The following is a 24,960-nucleotide window of genomic DNA, read 5'->3' as shown; positions in this document are numbered from 1 at the left end:
CACTATATCTTCGAAGCGGAGTATTGTCACAGATTAGAGCCAAATGATCTCGTTCCCCATATCAGGTAAGATTTTAAAAAATATTCAGTAGAGTGATGCTAACGGTGTGAAGTGAGGAGTGGTGGGACACACAGAAAGATCGTCTCCAATTTACAATATCTGATATCAAATTTTTTAAAACAATTTTCCTCTAAACAGGTATGGATTTCTTCCACCCGTCGGGCTCTGTGATATTCGTATAAGTAAACGGTTTTCCTTATCTTTATTTACAAACGAAAATTCAATGCAGTCTACGTATACCGACACTGACATCGAGAAGTATAGGATTATTGTGTTTATTTCTGAAGTTTCATAAGAAACAATAAATTCATATCGGGTACTCAAAACGCCCGATCATGCATGCGTATATTATCTGTTCTTCAGACAGAGGGGGTGGTGTGACCTCCGAGGGCGGTGAGTGCATCGTTCACAACTTCCCCCTGTGCAAACACCTCCAGAAACTGCAATATTTTTTTCTTCAGCCTCTCTTCAAACAAAGTGTTCTGCTTTTCATCGCTGCTGAGCTTAGCTGGCTTGTCAACGTACACGTCCAGATCTTTCACAATGACGTTCTTCAGTTGAAATTTCCCCCCTGCAAATGTTGCGGGAATCAGAAGATTGCTTATCCAGTGACGAATTTTCGACCAGCTACATATGTCCATAACATTGAAAGTGAGCAGGGGGATACGAACGGAGGTACAACGCACACAGAGGCTCACACTAGCAACTGACATTTAATACGAAGGAGGGCAAAAATGAAAACATTCGTGGGCCATGAGTAATGAAGAAACAGACAAGAAAACTTTAACGTCCACGTGCGATCCCGTACCTGCATTATTTTAGACACATGATTAAGATGATGGGTTTGAGCTACGGTATAGATATAGTGTTTTATAAAAAAACGTGATATACAAGATTCCTACGACATGCCGCGGTGTATACATTGGACAGGCGGGGCGGTGTGTCAATGATCGTCTTCGCGAGCATGAAAGATATTTGAATAGCTGAGTCCAAGTGTCCCACGTGGAACTGGGGACTGTGTCTGGAAACGTGGAACTGCCTACGTGTAAGAATGCGGGAGCCCTTTTTAAACATACGGAAATCGTAGGGCGCAACAAAAAATCATGTGGCAGGGAAAGCATAGAAGTCTTGAAGATACAAGGTACTGGGATATGCGCTAGTCATCCTTCTGTGATACTTTCCAAAGAAGAACTGTGGGTTTTGTATGACTGATGAGTGTTTTCCTCTTTGCTACCTTTCGTAATAAATGGCAGCTGCCAGTTGAGCCTCTGTGTGTGTTGTTCCTTCGTCCGTAGCCCTCTGCTTACTTTCAATATCATGGATAGTTACCATGTAGCCCGCCTTCACGAACTACATATTCATAATAAGGGCGGCAGAAACACAAATATCCAAATAGCATGCCAACAGCAAGCTGCAATCTGGCGCATGCGTGGCTGTGTGTTAGTGTGATGTTTGGTTATCTGCGTTTCCGCCGGCTTTATTATGAGTTTGCACCAACTACCCAACTAGTCCTAAGAGTTTACAACACATATGTCATGTTTTCTTAGAAGTAGGACGGTAGGAAGGGTGAATGTTTGGGCCTGTTGGTACATAGTATTGGAGAAAGGTAACCAGCATAGGCGCCGACTGCGGGGGGGCGCGGGGGCCCTTGCCCCCCCGGAACATGAACTAGGGGGGGCTCCGCCTCCCCCGGGAAGTCCCGCTAAGAGACTGACACCAACCTTTGGGGATCGGAGCGCCCGGGTCAAAAGAGCGAAGAGGCACCAACCACAAAAAAGCATCTTGCAATTTGTAAAATATGTATCCGCCCACCATACTTATTATCACAGTAGAAGGTGAGGCGAAGAAACACAGAGGATGACACAACACATTGCCTGAATTTCGCCCAAAGCAATCAGATCAATGAAACGAAAGCAGTCGAAAAGGTACCTGCAGCTGCCAGTGAGGTGCAACGGTAGAATCTTCGGACGCATATCCCTTGGGAGCTGGTTCAACTCCCGCTGGTCCATTTCATTGACAATATTCATAATATCGCGCGCATTTCGGGTCAAACACCGAGGATTCAATGCATTTTGTTTCTTTTGGACTCAGTTTTCAAAGGCGTAATGCCTTCAGTTGTGCACATGTTCACTGTTTACGTTCTCTCTGTTTTTCTTTTTTTCTGTTCTTCCTTCCTCTTATTTCTATACCAGTTCTGCATACATCATAAGATCCCGCCAGAGTGTGTGATTAGTTTTGTGTTCTTAATTTTTCTTTTTTTCTTTTTGTTTTCTTTTGCTTTCTTCTTTCTTTTCCTTTTTTGTCTTCCCCCTTTCACTTTTTTTGGAATAACACGCCGACATCCATCTGGCTTACCTTTCTTTTTTTTCTTAATAAACATATCCCCCACCCCCACCCCCACCAGAGTACTTATTTCGCGGTGCGCCCTTGCCCCCCCTGGGAAAATGAAAACTCTCCGCCTCTGGTAACCAGTGTCTTCTTCTACTTCTCTAGTCCTGTTTTTACCGCTGGCTACATTTCTCCAATACAGTAGGAAGAGCCAATCCTGTACAGACATGCAAGGGGACGTCGTAACGTCCATAAAGCAAACATTTAAAGGTCAACTGGGAAATAGGAGGTGCGCAATGAGCAAGCTGGTGCTTATTTTCTTGTCTACTCGCAACGAATTTTCCGACCTTGATTCACAAGGCCAGTAACGATATAAACGCTCGTACCTTCGGCATCTGTGCGCTCCACTTCCACCACGCCTTGTATTACATCCACGACCACTTGAAACTCTTCCCTGGGCTCGGTGGCTACAGCCTCGTAGGTGACACGAAGGTCCTTCAGGGATAGAACACTCTTATAAGCCCCATGAGAGCCACGGGTAGGCTTGAGAAACGCGCTCAGAGGCCCTGCTCTTCCGTTTGTGAATTTCACGTTCCTCCTGGGACTTCCAGGTACAGAAATTTCGAAATTCGGAAAATCCACGTGGCCATCGAAGACTGCTTTGAATGGCTCTTTCCTTACTTCAGTGGGTCCCGTGGTGACTGCACGAAGTGGAGACAACGACTCTGAAAATGAAAGTTTTTGTACGAGGGTTGCGGTAGTACATTTGCATAACATGCATGTTGAACGCAGCATATTCCCCCTTGTCCCCCACTCTTTCCTGATGTCCTGTCTCAATGTTCATGTCTGTACGCCGCTCATATAGCCACAGTTGCTTCGCGACGCTAACAACGAATTAAACAAAATATAAAAAGAACGAAGCTTATGTATGCGAGAACTACAGTGACGTCTTGCAGTGGAACGTATAGACCCTTCCACTGTTTGCAAACAAATAGAGCAAACCGGAAAACTTACAGGGTGCAAATCCAGCTGACGCTCCCTGGCGTTGCGGAAACGTCTATTATATATGCAGCGTACTTTGTCGAGGTGTACGGCAAATTTTCCAAAATTTATGGTTCATTTATAATAACTTTCTTTTTGGGAACGGTTATTGAGACATCGGTCAAGAAATAAGCAGTGAGCAGCTGATTTGCACACGCCTGTTAATTAAATAAAAATCGTCATATTTAAGTTTTACTTCGGACGCTTCCGGAACCTCTATTTTACGTATCGGGACTGTCAGCGAAACATATTCCAGGAAGAAAAAACGTTTCGACACTCAGTGATTTTTTCGAGTAACTAATTGGTTCCAGTTTGAATATTGCTCGTTTTTGCAAATTATCGTAAAAATGCGCTCTTTCGCTCAACTAGCTGACACTAGATTCATCCACTCGGTTCGCTAGCGGGCGTGTCGGAAGTCAAGTTAAGGAACAACCGTGAGTGAACTTTCGCCGTACCCTCTCCGTCTCTAAGTCGCTAGCAGCGCGTGCGCGTTGTATCGCTGGTGGCTATGGCAGTGTCCCCTTATCACGATGGTTAGAAGCGCTTGCACCGAACTCGATAGAACGAATGCCCGTATGACTGAAACAGGCTTTCTTCTCCTCTGTATATTATTATATCAGTGGAATGCGAAGAGCCGGGTCCTTCCTATTTATTCTTGACCAAGGAGAAGAATTGCACGCTCATTTAACGGTGCTAACGGCGAAGCTGCGGGAACACAAAAAAATGCATTACAAAGCAGACCGTCGCGTCGTGACACTCTGGTCCATAACAATACTGTAGGGGTATACACACAGCATACGGGACGACTGTAGTCTTTAGAAACTGGGCAATTGTTCTCAATTGATTTGAAGTGATGCTTATGATGTGGGCTACACCTTATTGCTAAGATGATGGTGACACCATCCTTGGGCAATCCCAAAACAGAAACCTGAAAGGATGGCGTCTGCGGCAGAACCCTCAGTAAGCGGGGCTTTCTTGACCCTTTTTTAACTCTCCAGTTTGTCGTACAAATTGATGTCCCCAACTATCGATGCAGATTAAATGAAGTCAGGCAAGCGATTTCGCAACCCACGACGCACAATGCTTATTGTTGTTAATAACTTGAAGAGCAGGGCTTAGTACCTCGTATTAATTTTGTTGCCTTTTCTGTTTTATCACCTCTTCGGAATATCAAAACGAAGATGACAGCCTCACAGGGCGCGGAAAGGATAGCGTGGGATGCAGGAACTTTCATCGTTTTCACATCAAAGCATTACAAGAGAAAGGAAAGAGGAAAGTGACGTATCTGGTCATGAATGTTCGCATCAAGTCTTGAACGATAACTGTCGCTGCCGCTTGTCATCTCGCAGTGGGGGTACCATGTCAAACGTGTAGCAGTGACTTATAGTACAAGCATATGTCGCGGACAAATGAACCATGCGAAAAAGCAGTTTCATTGAAAGGAAGATTCACTTACGCTGAATAAAATCACGCGTGCGACACGCGTGAGACAGTTGTGCCATTCCAGTACTGTAATGCAATGACATCGTACTCTAACGAAGAGCGTGCAGACATGACCTTGGTTTTTGGCGCGGTTGATAAGAATACCGCGATATATCCGCGATATTCTCCTATCTTGCCAATTCTGGTAGCTTCAACAAAGCATACAAACCGACAGTGGTCGCGGTTAGTTAAGGGATATCAGCTCCGAAGTCCGTCAGCGCGTCGTTCACCACTTCTCCCTGTACGAAAAGCTCCACAAATTCCAAGATTGTTTTCTTCACCTCCTCTTCAAACAGAGTGTTCTGTTCTCCATCGCTGCTGAACTCAGCTGGCTTTTCGACGGACACCTTCAGATCTTCAAAAGTGACGTCCTTGAGTTCAAATTTCCCACCTGCAAAGGTTGTAGATGTCAGAAGATTACTTTCTGGGTGACGAAATTCCTAACAGCTACATCTGCCACTCATTTCTTGGGGATTACAGCAGGAGGGGTCATGTTAGAGCAGTAAAAGAGTAAGAGTCCGCACGAGTAATGATCATAAAATGTACATTTATAGGCCTACTGGAAGCCGGAGGTGTTCAACTAGAGCAAGGTGGTGCTCATTTTCGTGTCTACTCCCAACAAGTTTTCAAGGTTCAGTTACGAGGCCAGTAATGGTGTAAATGCTTGTACCTACGGTTTTTCTGCGCTCTACTTTCACCAAGCCCTGCATTACATCCACTACCAGTTGAAACTCTTCTTTCGGCTCGGTTGCTACAGCCTCGTAGATGACACGCATGTCTTTCAGTGATAGAATGCTGTTATAGGCCCCATGAGAACCACGGGTAGGCTTGAGAACCACGCTCAGAGGTCCTGCTCTTCCCTTGGTGAATGTCACGTTCCTCGTGGGAGCTCCAGACACAGAAATTTCGAAATCGGGAAAAGCGACGTGGTCCTCGAATACTGCTTTGAATGGCACTCCTGTTACTTCAGACGGTCCCGTGACGACTGCACAAAGTAGAGCACAAGTTAAGTGGAACCAACGACTGTGACATTTTTTTTTTTCTGCGAGGCTTGCTGGAGTACATTTGTATAACACGCATACTGAACCTCGTCGTATGTCTGCCAGAATTGCTGCGACGAATATTACTGGAAGGTATTCTGCAGGGTGTTTATTTTTATCCTTTACAGAATTTTAGTAAAAAGTTATGCGAGCAGCACAGATGTCGTTATTGCGAGAGTTATGTGGCCAAGCGGACATCCTCTCGAAGAAAGTATGGAATTACAAGACAACTAATTACTTAAAATTCATTAATTAACTCTGTAATTAAGGGGTTTATGGCAGAACCGAGATAGCAAAATGAGAGACTATGCCCGCTGAAAGCGATTCCACGCCTAACAATACCTGAAACACGCACGTGCGTTAAAATATACATCCCTGCTGCGACCAGCCGCAATAAAAATATGTAAACCGAAACCAATTAACTACTGCAACAAGTGGCCCGCTTCGGTGACAGATTTTTCTCTAAAAGGTGTCCGCGGGAGGTCGCAAGAGGGGTAGTACCCATTTTTATGCCGACGGTGTCCTGCTTTAGAAGTTATGTTTTGTCACGAAACTCATTTGTAGCTTGCAGCTTTCATTTGCAGCTTGTAGGTGGTATCGGAAACTATTAAAACGGAAAGATATTCTTTGATTGGTGCACCCGTTCGCGAATTATTTACTCCGGGGATTTAACTGGAATTTTATTGGAACTGGAATTGGATTGGATGGAACTGGAATTTTAACTTTATCGAGGAATGAGGCAAATTTTCCTAAATTAATGGTCCATTTTAGCTTCCAAAACACAGTACATATACTCATTTGCTGCATGGCCTGCTTCGACGTAACATCCTTTTAACCGGTAACGCAGGTCTTGATGAAATTTCATACTCAATTTCAATAATTAGTAAAAATGGGTCAGTGGTTTAAATTAGAAAGTTGTGCAGCAGAACCCTCAGGTCCGTATCGTGCAAAAATGGAAACCCAAGCAGCAACATGATCTTACCCTTATTCTTGACCGACTATCCCGAACGGCTTCAAAAACGGTAGGAAGCGCTCAAGTTACGTGATGTTAAGGTTTTTTAACTGAAATATCTTCAACAAGCTTTAGGGCTGTGCCTTTGCAGGCATTTTCAACGATGACGTATGCCTATTGAGAATTCATTCATGAAATACCTGAATAATGAATGCATTCAACCAACCAGAAGATAATACCTGTAATCTGTAACAAAATGGTATAACCGGCTGGATCCCTGGTCATATCGCAATTGGTGAGCCTGATGCAGCTATGGAGCGACAGATAATTCTCGTGACGTTCCCATGGAGTCTAATATGTAATCCGTGATCATAATTTATGTGATAACAGTTTTGTAATAAATTACTCGCATCGATTACTAACAATGTGATCGCGACTCCACAAATCTCAGAACGCATGTTAACATGTGCAATAGTACCCGGTGGTACATGTAACATGCATATGTAACATGTACATGTAACATGTCTCCATAGGAGTCCACTCTGGAGGTACCTCTGCACGAAGTATGTCTGGGTCAGCAGTTCAAATGTATCGGGGTTACACCAACCTCGCTTGCTTGTATCACCGTCTAAAACCTCGTTCAGTACACCACTGAATAGTTCTGTCCGCGCGACCTCTTTCAATAGTTCCAGCAATTTCTTCTTGAGCTCCTCGTCGAAGAGTGCATTCTGCTTCCGGTCAGTGCCGAACTTCACTGGCTTCCTGACATATTGGTGCAGAGCCCTGACACGGACGTTCTTCGCTTCGTACTTGCCTCCTGCAAAAGACGCACGTGTCAACGTTGACCCAATTAACTTTGAGATGACTCATTCAGAACGTCCCAGCCGGCACAATGTACTGAAAGTCGAGTGCAATAGGGGTGGACGGGTAGGTGAAAGGCCTTGAACACACTCGTGAAACTAAAGAGGATTGATAAGACATATACCGTCCACCCCTATGCACTCGACTTTCAGTACATTGTGCTGTTTGGGGTGTAACAGCCATTTGTGAGTAGATAAGCTTTAAGAAAGCGTCTTCTGAAAACCAATAAGATAGATGGCTCATAAAGGGATAGAACTCTTAAGGTTCTTCAATTCGCAGTTCGAACATCATGTACCTGTTGTCTTTCTGCTGTCCAGATGGAGCAGCCCGTGAAGAACGTCCACTACCACGTCGAACTCTCGCTCTGGCGCAGTAGCTACAGCCTTGTAGGTGACGTGTAGACCGCTGACCAACACATCACACGTGTAACGTCCGTAGCAATCACGACCGGGCCTGAGAACCTTGCTGAGTCCCTCTACTTTTCCATGGGTTAACTCCACCTGACTTGCGGGGTGTCCCGGTACATCAAATCTGACGTCGGGTAAGGAGACCGAGTCGTGGTCGAGTGCGTCAAATGGCCCTGCCAAGGCCCCTGTCGATAAAGGGTGAACATTTTCGTTGTTTAGATCCAAATCACTGAGAAAGAAGGATAGGAGATGAAACTCCCCACGGAAGCAACCGCAGGCCCGCCACCGGAGAAAGTCGCTTTGGGAGAGGGAGCCGGCTGCTGGCACAACGCGACAGATGCTGCTGCACCATTTATCAATTTCATCTTGCCCTTTTGCATGGAAACCTACGGAAAAGCCGTACTCTTTGCGAGTAGTGCGGCAGCCTCTACCAAGCTTTACGGATGTAAACTTACTGGGAAATAGGAAGGATGCTTGTCGTCACAATTCGCGTTGCACGTGTCACTTACATAATGCATTTTGTTCAACGCAAACCACGGGAAACAATTGGTGCCTGTCGGCTCTCGGCTCCCTTACGCGGATGACGAGAGCGTGCTAGATGAAATGTTTTATGCTTTATTGCGTCGTTATTGCGTTGTCATCGCCACAACTCTGTCGTCTACGAGCCCATACACCACAGCACATAGTTACATAATTGTCCATCTGACTAAGTAATCATTTGGTGTATTTCGTGTTGCACGTTGATGTGGTGTGAGCAAGAATGGTGCCTTTACAGTTACATAGTCTTCAAATCTGAATTGGAGTGTTTCAATCAACTACACATTGTTTGATAGAAGGTAGTCGGAACTGAACGGGTGTCTACAGTTGCTTCGCTCGAACTGCATTTGAAATTAGCAGCCTGAGCGTATACCCAAGTTAAGTCCATGTGAACTGCCCTATCTACGTGCCGGGCCGCCAAACACTTCGTTCAAAAGGTCCAGGAGCATTCCTCAAACTGCCGATTCAACGGACTAGGGAGATACTTCGCCAAGAACCGCCAACATAGGTCGGCATTTTCGACCACGGAACTTAGGATCACAATCATCTGATAAGGCATGAGCTCAGTCGCAGGCTAGGAACTCACTTGAAGGTCGACATGGCGTATCGCTGCGCTCGACCATGTCGCATGTTAGCGCACTCACTGGACAACACACACCTGCGACCAGAGCATGTGTTCTTTTGCCAAGCTCTGGTCACGGACGTGATGTTATCTGGCGAGCGCTCTAATATACGGCATGATCGACATCAGCGACACGCCATGTCGATCATCACGTGAATTCGCACCACGTGGCTGAGCGCATGCTTTATCAGATAATTGTCATCTTGTGTTTCACGACCCGAAATGACGAGCTATGTCCGCCAAGCAGTCTTGGGAAGTGAAGTAGTTACAAGTAACTAGTTACTTAGCTAGGAACTAGGAACTAGTTAACTAAGTAACAAGTTAGTAACTAGTTAAGTAAGTAACTAGTTAGTAACTAGTTAAGTAAGTAACTAGTTAGTAACTAGTTAAGTAAGTAACTAGTTAGTAACTAGTTAAGTAAGTAACTAGTTAGTAACTAGTTACAAAAATGTAACTTGTAACTGTAACTAGTTATTTGTCACGAAAACGTAACTTGTCGCCGAGCACACCGCCGAGCAACCGCCGAAGCACACAAAGCTAGGCACGTGTCATGTGCTCCTTCTTGGGTGTTTGACCCCGATAAGAGGCTACTGAAGGGGTGCGAGGGAAGTGCGCTAGGTAATGCGCGGTACTCTCGCACTGGGCACGGTAGACGTAATAGGCACGTTAAAGGCCTGTAAAAAAATGTGTTACAAAGAGTCACTTGATGACATTTAGAAGTGGCATGGTACCCGACGGGCAACATGAAAGATGCCCCAAAGGTTCCTTGGCCAATGTATGAGCGTACATATGATTTGCGACCGATTTACAGCCGCAACAAAGGTGTGGAAACAGAAACCATTTAATTGCTGCAACAAGTGACCGGCTTCGCTGGTAGAAAATGCATTACAAAGCAGACCGTGACGTCGTGACACTCTGGTCCATAACAGTACTGTAGGATTGCACACACAGCACACGGGACGAAAGTAGCCTTTAGAAACTGGGCAACTGTTATTCATTGGTTTGAAGAGATGTTTGTGACTTGGGCTACATGTTATTCCTAAGAAGACGGTGACACCATGTTCGCGCAATCCCAAAAAAGAAACCTGGAAGGACGACGTCTGCAGGAAAACCCTCCGGAACGCGGGGCTTCCTTGACCCTTTCTAACTCTCCAGGCTGTCGTACAAATTGATGTCTCCAACGATCGATACAATATAGATGAAGTCAGGCAAGCGATTTCGCTACCCACGACACACAATGCTTATCGTTGTTAATAACTTCCAGAGCAGGGCTTAGTGCCTCGTATAAATTGTGTTGCCTTTTCTGTTTTATCACCTCTTCGGAATATCGAAACAAACATGACAGCCTCACAGGGCGCGGAAAGGATAGCATGGGATGCAGGGACTTGCGTCGTTTTCACATCAATGCATTAGAAAAGAAGGGAAAGAGGAAAGGCACGTATCTGGTCATGGATGTTCGCATCAAGTCTTGAACGATAACTGTCGCTGCCGCTTGTCATCCCGCAGTGGGGGTACAATGTCAAACGTGTACCAGTGACTTATAGTAGAAGGAAGTGTCACGGACAAATGAACCACGAGAAAAAGCAGTTTCATTAAAATCAAGATTCACATGCGGTGAATAAAATCACGCGTACGACACGCGCGAGACAGTTGTTGCATTCCAGTACTGCAATACAATGACCTCGTACTCTAGCGAAGATCATGCGGACATGACCTTGGCTTTTGAGGCGGCTCATCAGAATACCCGTGCAGCGGCAAGAATTGACGGCGTAAGGTTTCCCTCCAGACGTTACCCCTAGCACAAGACTATATCCGCGATATTCTCCCATCTTGCCAATTCTGGTAGGTTCAACAAACCATACAAACCGAGAGTGATCGAGGTTAGTTGGGGGGTATCACCTCCGAAGTCCGTCAGCGCGTCGTTCACCACTTCTCCCTGTAGGAAAAGCTCCACAAATTCCAAGATTGTTTTCTTCACCTCCTCTTGAAACAGAGTGTTCTGCTCTCCATCGCTGCTGAACTCAGCTGGCTTTTCGACGGACACCTTCAGATCTTCAAAAGTGACGTCCTTGAGTTCAAATTTCCCACCTGCAAAGGTTGTAGATGTCAGAAGATTACTTTGCGGGTGACGAAATTCCTAACAGCTACATCTGCCACTCATTTCTTGGGGATTACAGCAGGAGGGGTCATGTCAGAGCAGTAAAAGAGTAAGAGTCCGTACGAGTAATGTCCATAAAATGTACATTTAAAGGCCTACTGGAAGCCGTAGGTGTGCAACTAGAGCAAGGTGGTGCTCATTCTCGTGTCTACTACCAACAAGTTTTCAAGGGTCAGTTACAAGGCCATGGTGTAAATGCTCGTACCTGCGGTTTTTCTGCGCTCTACTTTCACCAAGCCCTGCATTACATCCACTACCAGTTGAAACTCTTCTTTGGGCTCGATGGCTACAGCCTCGTAGATGACACGCATGTCTTTGAGTGATAGAACGCTGTTATAGGCCCCATGAGAACCACGGGTAGGCTTGAGAACCACGCTCAGAGGTCCTGCTCTTCCCTTGGTGAATGTCACGTTCCTCCTGGGAGCTCCAGACACAGAAATTTCGAAATCGGGAAAAGCGACGTGGTCCTCGAAGACTGCTTTGAATGGCACTCCTGTTACTTCAGACGGTCCCGCGGCGACTGCACAAAGTAGAGCACAAGTTAAGTGGAACCAACGACTGTGACATTTTTTTTTTCTGCGAGGCTTGCGGGAGTACATTGGCATAACACGCATACTGAACCTCGTCGTATGTCTGCCAGAATTACTGCGACGTGTATTACTGGAAGGTATTCTGCAGGGTGTTTATTTTTATCCTTTATAGAATTTTAGTAAAAAGTTATGAAAGCAGCACAGATGTCGTTATTGCGAGAGTTATGTGGCCAAGCGGACATCCTCCCGAAGAAAGTATGGAACTACAAGACAACTAATTACTTAAAATTCATTAATTAACTCTGTAATTCAGGGGTTTAGGGCAGAACCGAGATAGCAAAATGGGGGGCTATCCTCACTGAAAGCCATTCCACGCCTAACAATACCTGAAACACGCACGTGCGTTAAAATATACATCCCTGCTGCGACCAGCCGCGATAAAAATATGTAAACCGAAACCAATTAACTACTGCAACAACTGACCCGCTTCGGTGGCAGATTTTTCTCTAAAAGGTGTCCGCGGGAGGTCGCAAGAGGGGTAGTACCCATTTTTATGCCGACGGTGTCCTGCATTAGAAGTTATGTTTTTTCACGAAACTCATTTGTAGCTTGCAGCTTTCATTTGCAGCTTGTAGGTGGTATTGGAAACTATTAAAACGGAAAGTTCTTTGATTGGTGCACCCGCTCGCGAATTATTTAGTCCGGGTATTTAACTAAAACACCCTGTATACAGGAAGGGAGTTGCCTCAGGACAGAAGCCGCCGATATTTCGAACAGAGACTGTTCTTCTTCTGGGCACCGTCCTCATCATTGGCATGGTATTTAAAGGGTTAGGTGTGACGTGTTTAAAGGTTCATGCGAATTGTGGGTCAACAGGCCGGAGGGAAGAAAGGTCCGTACGGGTTTTTACGGCGGGAGTGAATGGCTGCTTTGTTAGAGTGTGGAGGGGATTATGTGAACGTAGTGATCTAGGCTACAGACCGGTTGCAGAAAAATGGAAGGTTCACGAACACGTGGACGAAACGGGACAACCCTGTATACCAACGGGACCCTGTATACAGGGTGCTTTATCGATGAATGAGGCAAATTTTTCTAAATTAAAGGTCCATTTTAGCTTCCAAAACACAGTACATATACTCATTTGCTGCATGGCCTGCTTCGACGTAACATCCTTTTAACCGGTAACGCAGGTCTTAATGAAATTGCATACTCAATTTCAATAATTAGTAAAAATGGGTCAGTGGTTTAAATTAGAAAGTTGTGCAGCAGAACACTCAGGTCTCTATCCCGCAAAAATGGAAACCCAAGCAGCAACATGATCTTGCCCTTATTCTTGACCGACTATCTCGAACGGCTTCAGAAACGGTAGGAAGCGCTCAAGTTACGTGATGTTAAGGTTTTTTAACTGAAATATCTTCAACAAGCTTTAGGGCTGTGCATTTGCAGGCATTTTCAACGATGACCGTATGCCTATTGAGAATTCATTCATGAAATACCTGAATAATGAATGCATTCAACCAACCAGAAGATAATACCTGTAATCTGTAACAAAACGGTATAACCGGCTGGATCCCCGGTCATATCGCAATTGGTGAGCCTGATGCAGCTATGGAGCGACAGATAATTCTCGTGACGTTCCCATGGAGTCTAGTATGTAATCCGTGATCATAATTTATGTGATAACAGTTTTGTAATAAATTACTGGCATCGATTACTAACAATGTGATCGCGACTCCCCAAATCTCAGAACGCTTGTTAACATGCCAACATGCCCCAAGTGAATTTTGGGGGAGGAGCCGGTGTCAAGCCTCATGTGCTTTTTGCTGCTCTCCCAACCGCAAGGAAATAAATTGAAATTGAAATTGAAACATGTGCAATTGTACCCGGTGGTACATGTAACATGTCTCCATAGGAGTCCACTCTGGAGGGAGCTCTGCACGAAGTATGTCTGGGTCAGCAGTTCAAATGTATCAGGGTTACACCAACCTCGCTTGCTTGTATCACCGTCTAAAACCTCGTTCAGCACACCACTGAATAGTTCTGTCCGCGCGACCTCTTTCAATAGTTCCAGCAATTTCTTCTTGAGCTCCTCGTCGAAGAGTGCATTCTGCTTCCGGTCAGTGCCGAACTTCACTGGCTTCCTGACATATTGGTGCAGAGCCCTGACACGGACGTTCTTCGCGTCGTACTTGCCTCCTGCAAAAGACGCACGTGTCAACGTTGACCCAATTAACTTTGAGATGAATCATTCGAGAACGTCCCAGCCGGCACAATGTACTGAAAGTCGAGTGCAATAGGGGTGGACGGGTAGGTGAAAGGCCTTGAACACACTCGTGAAACTAAAGAATATTGATAAGACATATACCGTCCACCATTATGCACTCGACTTTCAGTACATTGTGCTGCTTGGGGTGTAACAGCCATTTGTGATTAGATAAGCCTTAAGAAAGCGTCTTCTGAAAACCAATAAGATAGATGGCTCATAAAGGGATAGAACTCTTAAGGTTCTTCAATTCGCAGTTCGAGCATCATGTACCTGCTGTCTTTCTGCTGTCCAGATGGAGCAGCCCGTGAAGAACGTCCACTACCACGTCGAACTCTCGCTCTGGCGCATTAGCTACAGCCTTGTAGGTGACGTGTAGACCACTGACCAACACATCACACGTGTAACGTCCGTAGCAATCACGACCGGGCCTGAGAACCTTGCTGAGTCCCTCTACTTTTCCATGGGTTAACTCCACCTGACTTGCGGGGTGTCCCGGTACATCAAATCTGACGTCGGGTAAGGAGACCGAGTCGTGGTCGAGTGCCTCAAACGGCCCTGCCAAGGCCCCTGTCGATAAAGGGTGAACATTTTCGTTGTTTAGATCCAAATCACTCAGAAAGAAGGATAGGAGATGAAACTCCCCACGGAAGCAACCGCAGGCCCGCGACCGGAGAAAGTCGCTTTGGGAGAGGGAGCCGGCTGCTGGCACCACGCGACAGATGCTGCTGCACCATTTATCAATGTCGTCTTGCCCTTTTGCATGGAAACCTACGAAAAAGCCGTACTCTTTGCGAGTAGTGCGGCAGCCTCTACCAAGCTTTACGGATGTAAACTTACAGGGAGATATGAAGCATGCTTGTCCTTACAATTCGCGTCGCACGTGTCACTTACAAAATGCATTTTGTTCAACGCAAACCACGGGAAACAATTGCGGCCTGTCGGCTCTCGGCTCCCTTACGCGGATGACGAGAGCGTGCTCGATGAAATGTTTTATGCTTTATTGCGTCGTTATTGCGTCGTCATCGCCACAACTCAGTCGTCTACGAGCCCATACACCACAGCACATAGTTACATAATTGTCCATCTGACTAAGTAATCATTTTGTGCATTTCGTGTTGCACGTTGATGTGGTGTGAGCAAGAATGGTGCCTTTACAGTTACATAGTCTTCAAATCTGAATTGGAGTGTTTCTATCAACTACACATTGTTTGATAGAAGGTAGTCGGAACTGAACGGGTGTCTACAGTTGCTTCGCTCGAACTGCATTTGAAATTAGCAGCCTGAGCGTATACCCAAGTTAAGTCCATGTGAACTGCCCTATCTACGTGCCGGGCCGCCAAACACTTCCTTCAAAAGGTCCAGGAGCATTCCTCAAACTGCCGATTCAACGGACTAGGGAGATACTTCGCCAAGAACCGCCAACATAGGTCGGCATTTTCGACCACGGAACTTAGGATCACAATCATCTGATAAGGCATGAGCTCAGTCGCAGGCTAGGAACTCACTTGAAGGTCGACATGGCGTATCGCTGCGCTCGACCATGTCGCATGTTAGCGCATTCAGTGGACAACACACGCCTGCGACCAGAGCATGTGTTCTTTTGCCAAGCTCTGGTCACAGATGTGATGTTATCTGGCGAGCGCTCTAATATACGGCATGATCGACATCAGCGACACGCCATGTCGATCATCACGTGAATTCGCACCACGTGGCTGAGCGCATGCTTTATCAGATAATTGTCATCTTGTGTTTCACGACCCGAAATGACGAGCTATGTCCGCCAAGCAGTCTTGGGAAGTGAAGTAGTTACAAGTAACTAGTTACTTAGCTAGGAACTAGGAACTAGTTAACTAAGTAAGTAACAAGTTAGTAACTAGTTAAGTAAGTAACTAGTTAGTAACTAGTTAAGTAAGTAACTAGTTACAAAAAATGTAACTTGTAACTCTAACTAGTTATTTGTCACGAAAACGTAACTTGTCGCCGAGCACACCGCCGAGCAACCGCCGAAGCACACAAAGCTAGGCACGTGTCATGTGCTCCTTCTTGGGTGTTTGACCCCGATAAGAGGCTACTGAAGGGGTGCGAGGGAAGTGCGCTAGGTAATGCGCGGTACTCTCGCACGGGGTACGGTAGACGTAATAGGCACATTAAGGGCCTGTAAAACAATATGTTACAAAGAGTTACTTGATGACATTTCGAAGTGGCATGGTAACCGATAGGCAACATGAAAGATGCCCCAAAGGTTCCTTGGCCAATGTATGAGCGTACATTTGATTTGGTGTGCTCTACGGACGTCAACGTCAAAGTTCATTGCAAGGCGTGCAAGAAAACTTATTCATGCAGCAAGACATCTACAGCAACTTGAAGAAGCACCAGGAAGTAAGTTACCTTGTACTGTGAGCATTTTGCTGGCATTAGGAGGTTACCAAACGGTTTTTCAGAGGAGGCATCCTGGTCTGCACCGTGTTGCACAGCAGACGCGTAAATAGCGGTGATAGCGTGCCGCAAAAGGTAAACGTCGAACACCAGCTGCTGCTCAAATGTAATATATATAAATAGCATAACTTCAATGTATGCAATAAAGCCTGTCGATCTCATTCTTTGCTTCGAAAATTTCTAAAGTAACTAACTTGTCACTGTAACTAGTAGTTGTAACTGTAACTAGTTACAATTTTCACTGGGGTCGGAAGCGGAATAATTTTCACGGTTTTAACCAGGGGTCGGAACCGGAACTGAACCGTAACCGAAAACCGCATAAAACCGTTATTTTTGCCGAACCGAACCGTAAACATTTTTTCTCTCCCCTTGAACGAACCGGAACTAAACCGAAAAAATATGATGCGGTAACCGGTTCGCGGGACGGTAAAAACTCCTAGACCTTTCCTCTGGGCTGCCGCGCATAAGCTCCCTGCATCGCTCGGAATCTTGCCGAATTTATAGAGCAGACAAATTAATAAAGTAAGAATTGGTTAGTCCATGTATTCAAGAATGGACCCACGACTTCGAGAAAACTTCAAACTTTTTTATGGAACGCTCCATCCAACAACAGCAACATAAAAAAAAAAAAAAATCATTGGCTCGCACGCTATTTAAATTCCCCGAGAGCCCACATCGTCTTCCTCGTTCATGCCTTATTTACGCCGACAAGGAAGTTATTTAACCCAAATCTGCAACACCATGTACCTCCTACAGCTTCACCTCCAAAAGGTTCACGACATCTCTGTACATTTTTGTAACTCGAGGTGTAAAAAAAGATGTGCTACACGACAGCTACATTTTGTATTATTGCCTCGGCGGCTTCTTTTCATTCAGCACCGCAGTGTGAGGGCGGCGTAACTTTTAATAGGTCACAGTGACATCCACAAGCAACGCAGACCTCTAGCGACGAAGGGAAAGAGGCTGGCCTGTGGTCCAGAGCATGGAGGAAGGGAACACAGGAGCGGCATCCCGCCCTCTTTTCAACGGGGAGCGTGCTGGCCTGCGAATGGGACTCTGAGATACGCCTATCTACCACATGACCGCTTTCTTCCTTTTTTCTTGAGAAGTTGGTGATAACCTTTTGCAATGAAGTTCAATGGTACGCTGTGCGTCATTTCCCAGCATTTTTCAGTACAGTAAAGGATGATCTGCTGTAAACTGCATGGTTCTCTGTCGAGGGAGTAAGATGTAGGAACGAGGAGCAATACGTCGCCGGAACCTGATATTACCTCTCACGTGTGACACACTAATTAGCATAGATAGAGGAGTTACCTGTCAAAAAGAACTCGTTACGAGTTAAGTTACTGTATGAAAAGTGTAACTAAGGTAATCCAAGTTCTTCAGCCTGAAATGTAACTCGCAGTTCGTTGGAAACAAGAACGAGTTACTTCCAAGTTACTTCTGACACAAAATAGCACTACGCTGCTGCTGGGCGTGTGAGCAGTTGAGTTCAATGTTCAGCTGCCTGCGGAGGAGTGCAACACGCTTAGATCGTTTTCGTTTATGTCCAACAATTCGAACGCTTTGCATCTTAGTCCCTGTGGGCGCGCAATGGTTCAGCTTCATTTCAATGGCAGCTGTTCTTAGTTTAACTTTGTTTAAGTTACTTTGACAAAGTTACCTGAAAAAGAAACAAGTCGCTCTGAAAGTTGCCACGGCGTAAAAGTACCGAGTTAAGTTACAAGTAGGGTTCCGGGTTTTATTTCTGGGCGTTACCGGAGGATATTTTTCGGTGTTTATTGTTTTTTTCGAAGAACGAAGTTTTTCGGAGTGCATGATTTACAGCTCAGTTAATATCCGAAATTTGGAGAAAACTTGACGGCGCACTACAAGCTTAAAAATACATTTCGTGCTACGCACACTGAAGGGTTCCGCAATTCTAAATGCACCCATTCTGTGTACTGTGGTCACTGTTATAGCAGTGCTTACATACGACAACCTCTACATTGAGATCTCGGGACGATGTGACCTCATCGAACTCAGTCGTAGTCTCAGTGCCGCTTTCTTTTGCGTCCCATCTTCTCGTCAGCACTGCAACTAGTTGCCCTTCCGAAAAGATCACTCCGTATGACCTCGGTTCGATGCTCATTTTAGTCCTTATGTCAATGTAGGACAAGGAAATAGGGAAACAGACTGGGGAAAAACACAGGCTGTGAATCCTCAAAGTGGTCGGTATGACCGGGGAAGAAAACGCTAGGTCGCGGAGACCATTATCATGTTCCGGCGGGGCCGGTATCCGAGGTCAGAAGAAACCCAGGACACAAAAGCAGGCCAAGAAGAATTACACGGTTATCCGAAAAAAACATCTGCCAAGTGGATTAATCCGAATTGCTTAAATTTCACCGGGCTATATGTTTTTGGGATTTTTTCGGATAAATCCGACATCCCGGAACTCTTGTACAAGTTACTAACAAAAGGAACTTAGTTACATAGCGATTTATCTCGAACTGTGTTGATTAGTACAGCAGACGTAAACCGGTTCGAACCGATAAATATCGGTTCAAACCTTTATTTTGGCTGCGCTGAACCCGAACCGAACCGATAACCTTGAACCGGAACATGAACCGGACCCCCCAAAAATAACGGTTCCGAGCCCTGACTGTATCTTAGTTACCTTTTTGCTCGAGTAACTGTAACTGTAACTTAGTTACTTTTGAAAGTAAGTTTTCCCAAGACTGCCGCCAAGCAACTGCACCACGTGACAGCAACCACCGCAAGATTTCCGCCTCTGTTGAACAAATGGCGCTGCGAACTGGAGCCGCTCTGGGAGAGAGCGAACTGTCTCTTCCTAGCCTTCTTTCTCCGTGCTCCAAACGGAGTTTTTTGTACTGCACTATGCTATTTAAATCCTAGAGCGGTCCTCTAGCTTATAAAACGCACTGTACATATGTTAAGTGGTATTATTTTTTCCTATGCACGCATCCGCAAAATAATTTGTTTCCGTCGATCCTTGTCAATGTTTGCACATGTTGAATATCTTTCTTTGGACCTGGTTAATGCTCGAATAACCGCACCATATTTTCTGATCAAAAACGACAAGGTGATGACGATGTTTGGGGTGTTTCTGATGACGGTTAACTATTGGTTGCCATTTATGCTATCGTCACAACTTCGACGAATGCAACGACTTTGACACGAAAAATCCTGCAACTAATTTACAACGAGTGGAAGCTCTATTAAAGGAACTATGGAATCCGGGAAAGTGTCCATGAGATACGGTAATGGTCGTCACCGCTTCACAGCCACCTTGGCAAGTTTATCTTCCGAATACAGTTTAGATGTTAAAGATTCCCATTTCATATGCACCTAGCACCATGATGACGTAAGCCAGGCATACGTATGGGAGCGTAGCGCAGGCGGTTGTCTCCGATGTCGTCTGCTTGGCGTTCGCATCGCAATATACGAAGTGAAAAGTCCTCAGTAAATACGCCGAGTGTTGTCTACCAGCGTGTATTCTGACGTGACCATGTTGCGTGGAACACGATATTATGTTCCTGGCTGTACGAACGCGTCCGACGCTAACCGCAAACAACTTTCCACAAGCCGATCACAGAGCAGACGCCGTCCCATATTATTCCGGCTCGCCAGCACGCCTGTCGGTCGGCTTGGATTGGCAAAGGCTACTAAGGTCCCTCCAGCCGCTCCCTGATTGGTATCGTCCGTGCCAAAGGGTGCTCACTGATTGGCCTTGTCTGTGTGACGTTTACATAGAGAGAATCCCGGAATATTCTCAATATGCGTCGTCCGCTCTTGCACAGGAGCAACACCACCAATTCGAGTCGGATTGTCGGCCCTATTATCAGTGATAAACGCGGAATAAATTGTCACTATAGGTTCGGAATCGGTTGGGACGGATGCGATAGTCCCTTTAAAGGAGCTCAGAAAGCACTTCGATCACTACCCCTTTTTTAAACCAGGCGGTTATCCTGCCTATTAAAATGCACCACGCGCAATAACTCAATCAACAAACGCACAAATATCGCAAAATTAAATTTTAAAAATCGCGACCATGCGCAACGGTGGCAATGACCGGAACGAACAGACGAGCCGCTTACGTCACTTTGACGTAAGAAAGGTGCAGCCGCTGGGTGGGTTAGAGAAACATCGTCTGCTATTTTTTCTCTGAACCACGCCGTAAGAAGCAGCGCCTGCAGAAGTGTTACTTTTCACTTTTTCTTTGATTTATCAGGTACAGTAAACGAACAAGGGTACTGTTGTTCTGTTGTGTGGCGACAATTAGTACAAAATTGCGCAACACTTCAGCGTACAATTCAAGAGGAACGCCATAATCACTAACTCGCCCGCCTCGATTAGCAACGTTGTTATAGTTACTCAGTCATTCATCTGGTGGTGTATTCGTAGCGACACGATGTCTGACACGATCCACAGCAATCCTGCAACTTACGAATTGTTATCCGTTCACGATGTCAGTCGCGATGCCGCAGGCGTGCGGTGTTCGCTGGTGCGTAAACAGTCTATGGAATGGTTCGAAATATCGTCGGCACACGGTACCGCGGAAAGAACCTGCACGAAGTACATGGCTACGACTGATACAACGTGATGACGTCCCATCGAACGCTGGAATCGTCGTCTGTTTTCTACACTTTCGACCGGACGACTACGAACTCAACGTGTCACTTGTTGAAGGCTCCGGAGTTTGAAAATTCAAACATAGACTGAGACCCGACGTGACGCCGTCGTTGAACCGACCTAATGCTGCGCGAGAGAACGTGGTACTTATGTCGCCTTTGACGTGCCTGCAACAGTACATGCTAGAAATATATGTGTCGTGCACCTGCTTAGCACATTTTATAAATTTCAATCACTTTCCTCAAATACAGGCAGAACTATGTCTACCAGAAGGTGACAGCCTAAACGGTGACAGTGCATGTGCCAGCTTAGTCAGTCACGTAAGGATTCTCGCTTTTTTGCCGTGCAATGTAACAACAATAACAACTATAATTTTATGATGATGGCTGGAGAGTTTTAGCACCAGGGGGCAATACAGAGGCAATGTAAACATATATATGCTCTGTATATGTAAATGCTGCTGTATTGTAATGTTGCCCCACAGGCTTCTTCCTTTGGAAATGAAGAGAGCGGTTACACATCTCACACCCAACCTGCTTCCCCTGTGCTTACATCTCACTCTCCCAGTGTAAGTATCTCAGCAAACATAGGTCCAACTTCATTGATTATGACTAGTACACCATTTAACCGCTACACAGCATACATGCAGCTATGTGATTTGTAAAATATGTGTTAAATAGAAAATGAGTATCACAGAGAGACACATGTATTATCACTGTCATACTAGTATGTCATTGTGTCTATATCTTTCTTTCATGAAGCCCGACATGACACCTACAACCGTCCTACCGTGCGTGAACTGTGGGTGCAGACAGCCCAACAGCGTATCTTTGACTGAAGAAAAGGGACCCAGTACAGTTTGCCAAGAGAGTCAAAGTGACCCAAACAACAGTTGTCCAAATCCAAACTAGGAGAGTCGGTACGTAAAAGCATGGCACTATGATGGCAACATGTAGCTGATACATTTCTCATCTTATAGGCACACAAGCAAATCATAATGCCAAATCTCTGCAAACATCATCAACTCAAACAAGTCAAGACTTCTGTGAACCTGGGCCACAGCACTCAGGCATCCAATGGGAACCAAAACGGTGCTCTACAAAACTTATGGATAATGTGACAGAGACCACTATTGGTGACACTGACAATCCAGCAGACACCACCTATGTACCACAACACGACAGCCTTCTTGGGTAAGTGTTTGACTTCTTCAAAGTGCCATGTTTTTCTATGTTACATTCAAAGTTCTTGCAGTGATAGCCCTCAAGCCAGCAGTGTCAGTCTCCAGGAGGAGCGAAAATATATAATATTCGAAAGCAAGCTGAAAGAACTGTTTCGTTGCTGCACCACATGCTTGAACCCATGTACTACAAGCTTCAGTGTTGGTTCCCTCCTCCGAGTTGAGTCCTGCTACGTGGTCATACGTTTCTTTTGGATAGCCAGCCATACATATCAAATAAGCCTGTTGGAAACGTCCTGCTGTCTGCAACAATTCTGTTTAGCGGAGCAAGTCCCACTCCAACACTGCGGATGCTCAAACTGATAAATGTCAAGGTATAATTTGCATTCGATCCTCAGAAATTATTCGCATGTAAAATGAGCAGAAGAGCTTACAGTGCGTCAGCATTGCTTTTAGATCTTCTGTGATCACACGTTTTTCAATTACCAGCGAGGATACCTTCTACCAGCAGTACCAGCAATAACTGAGGTACGTTTTCTGGTAATGACATAACTTGAAAAAAAAAAAAAAAAGTAGCCAGTTATGTAGCTTGCTACCTCAACTGGTAACTCGACTTCAAGTTAACCATTATGATTTTTAATTTTTTTTCATATTTATTTCATTTCAACATGAATGACATTACTAAGTGAGTTACATACAACGCTGGTTTACAAGTTATTACTGAACTTTGCTTTTGTTGCAGGTATGGACACAGCACCAAGCAGCACTCCTGGTTGAGTTGCAGGGCAAGGAATCCGACTTGGCTGCTGATGGAAGATGCGATTCTCCGTGCCACAACGCAAAGTACCTATCGTACAGTTTCTATGATGGGAAGCTGAACAAGGCTGTCGATACAGTACAGGTTCAAGTATATGGTACCTTCGTATACTTAAATATTAATGATAACCAGATGTCCACAATAAAACTTATTCACTCTATCTATCAACAGTCAAATGAAGTGGCATCAAGCTACCACATGGAGCTGGAAGCACTGCAGCGTGGCCCTGAAGAACTGCATCATTTCAACGTCGGTGTACGGTCTTTGACAACAGATCGGCATCCCAGTGTACGTAAATACATGCGTACATCAAACCCAGAGGCTAACCATCAGTTTGATGTCTGGCACGTTTCCAAAGGTATGTACTGTACCAGACAGGTATACTGAAATTAGTTACAAACATCAACCTGCTATGAGATCGTTACTTTTCATTTTCACATTCTTCTGTATAGGCATTCGAAAGAAGCTGATGAGTGCCAGCAAAAATCAAAGCCCGTAGTGAATCATCTGTACTACTGTAGGCTTCAAACGAGTTGGATTTATTTCTCTTGCATTACACACACACATATATGAGTAGATTAACTTAGGGTATGCGTAGAGCGTTGCTGCGCGTGATCATCCTCTGTCCGTTGCTCCTGCTCTCTCTCCCTGTAACATGGTTGTCAACTTACAAGCTTGAAACCGAAACTAAGTCTTGTATTTTGCCTATATTAGGCCATCCTTTTCTTTCCATCGACCCCATCGAACAAATAAAGGTTAAGTTTTCATCTTCTCGGCCAGTCTCACCGAACGTCTTGGTTCCTGCTCGTCATCATCGGACGACTCTGTCGAACTTGCGAAGTCGTCGTGTGAAATGTCGAACCTTTTCAGTTTGTCTACCGGGACAGTGCCCTTGTAGCTTCGACCTTTGGTGGCCAGTCTCGGGCAAGGATAGAATTCGGTATCGATCATGCGCCAGTTCTTCAATGACCTCATACGGTCCTCTGTATTAGTCGCTTGAGCGTCTCTCGTACAGGGTCGCCCGTCAGGTTTCGCGGCACATAGTTGAACAGTAAGCTGAACGGAGACGTTCGAGTTGACCTGTTGTATGTAGCGTTTATTCCCCATTGCGCTTGAGGTAGGGTCTCATCCCAGTCCTTGCCGTCGGGTTCCTTGGTAAGGCTAGAAATGGGCGGAGTGATCAAGCGGTTGTATCTCTCCACTTGGCCGTTTGCCCTGGAAGTCGTCGTGGCATTTCCGATGTGAATGCTCTTGATGTTATGGTAGTAGTTCTCAAAAATTGTACTCGTTTATGATGTTCCGCAGTCCGTTATGATCCTAGCGAGGACGGCACTTGTATTACGCACGGCACGAATGATCACAAATTTAATGAAAGCGTCCACCAGGACGATCACGTAGGCATTTCCACGCTTGCTTCGGACGAAGGGGCCCAGGTGATCGATATGTATCGTATGAAAGGGTTCTGCCACCTTCTCGATGCTGTGTAGCTCTCCTGGCCGTTTCCCCGATGGTTTCTTGTTGTACAAGCATTCTAAGCATGTTGAGATGTACAGCTCGAAGCAGAGTTAACTGGAACGCCGCTTCGACCAGCGGAGCAAGAGGGGAGCCACC

The 24,960-nt window shown here is 45.5% G+C and overlaps 1 protein-coding gene across 1 annotated transcript in view; it reads right to left on the bottom strand.

Annotated features, from left to right (window-relative positions):
• Window positions 1-319: 319 nt before the first annotated feature.
• Window positions 320-24,960, bottom strand: part of LOC135388500 (uncharacterized) — a 32,676-nt gene continuing 8,035 nt past the window's right edge. Inside the window, exons 2-11 of the mRNA XM_064618082.1 lie at window positions 14,555-14,851; window positions 14,005-14,214; window positions 11,694-12,008; window positions 11,197-11,418; window positions 8,060-8,356; window positions 7,511-7,720; window positions 5,582-5,896; window positions 5,081-5,302; window positions 2,775-3,113; window positions 320-631 (exon numbers count right to left, since the gene is read on the bottom strand). Coding sequence (XP_064474152.1) covers window positions 5,100-5,302; window positions 5,582-5,896; window positions 7,511-7,720; window positions 8,060-8,356; window positions 11,197-11,418; window positions 11,694-12,008; window positions 14,005-14,214; window positions 14,555-14,851 — 2,069 coding nt within the window. The 3' untranslated portion in view covers window positions 320-631; window positions 2,775-3,113; window positions 5,081-5,099. The remainder of the gene's footprint in view (window positions 632-2,774; window positions 3,114-5,080; window positions 5,303-5,581; window positions 5,897-7,510; window positions 7,721-8,059; window positions 8,357-11,196; window positions 11,419-11,693; window positions 12,009-14,004; window positions 14,215-14,554; window positions 14,852-24,960) is intronic.

Source organism: Ornithodoros turicata, chromosome 3 (assembly GCF_037126465.1).
Source record: "Ornithodoros turicata isolate Travis chromosome 3, ASM3712646v1, whole genome shotgun sequence".
NCBI classification, from domain to species: Eukaryota; Metazoa; Arthropoda; class Arachnida; order Ixodida; family Argasidae; genus Ornithodoros; species Ornithodoros turicata.
Note: the sequence above shows the minus strand (reverse complement) of the source record. Positions and strands in the feature narration are given on the sequence as shown.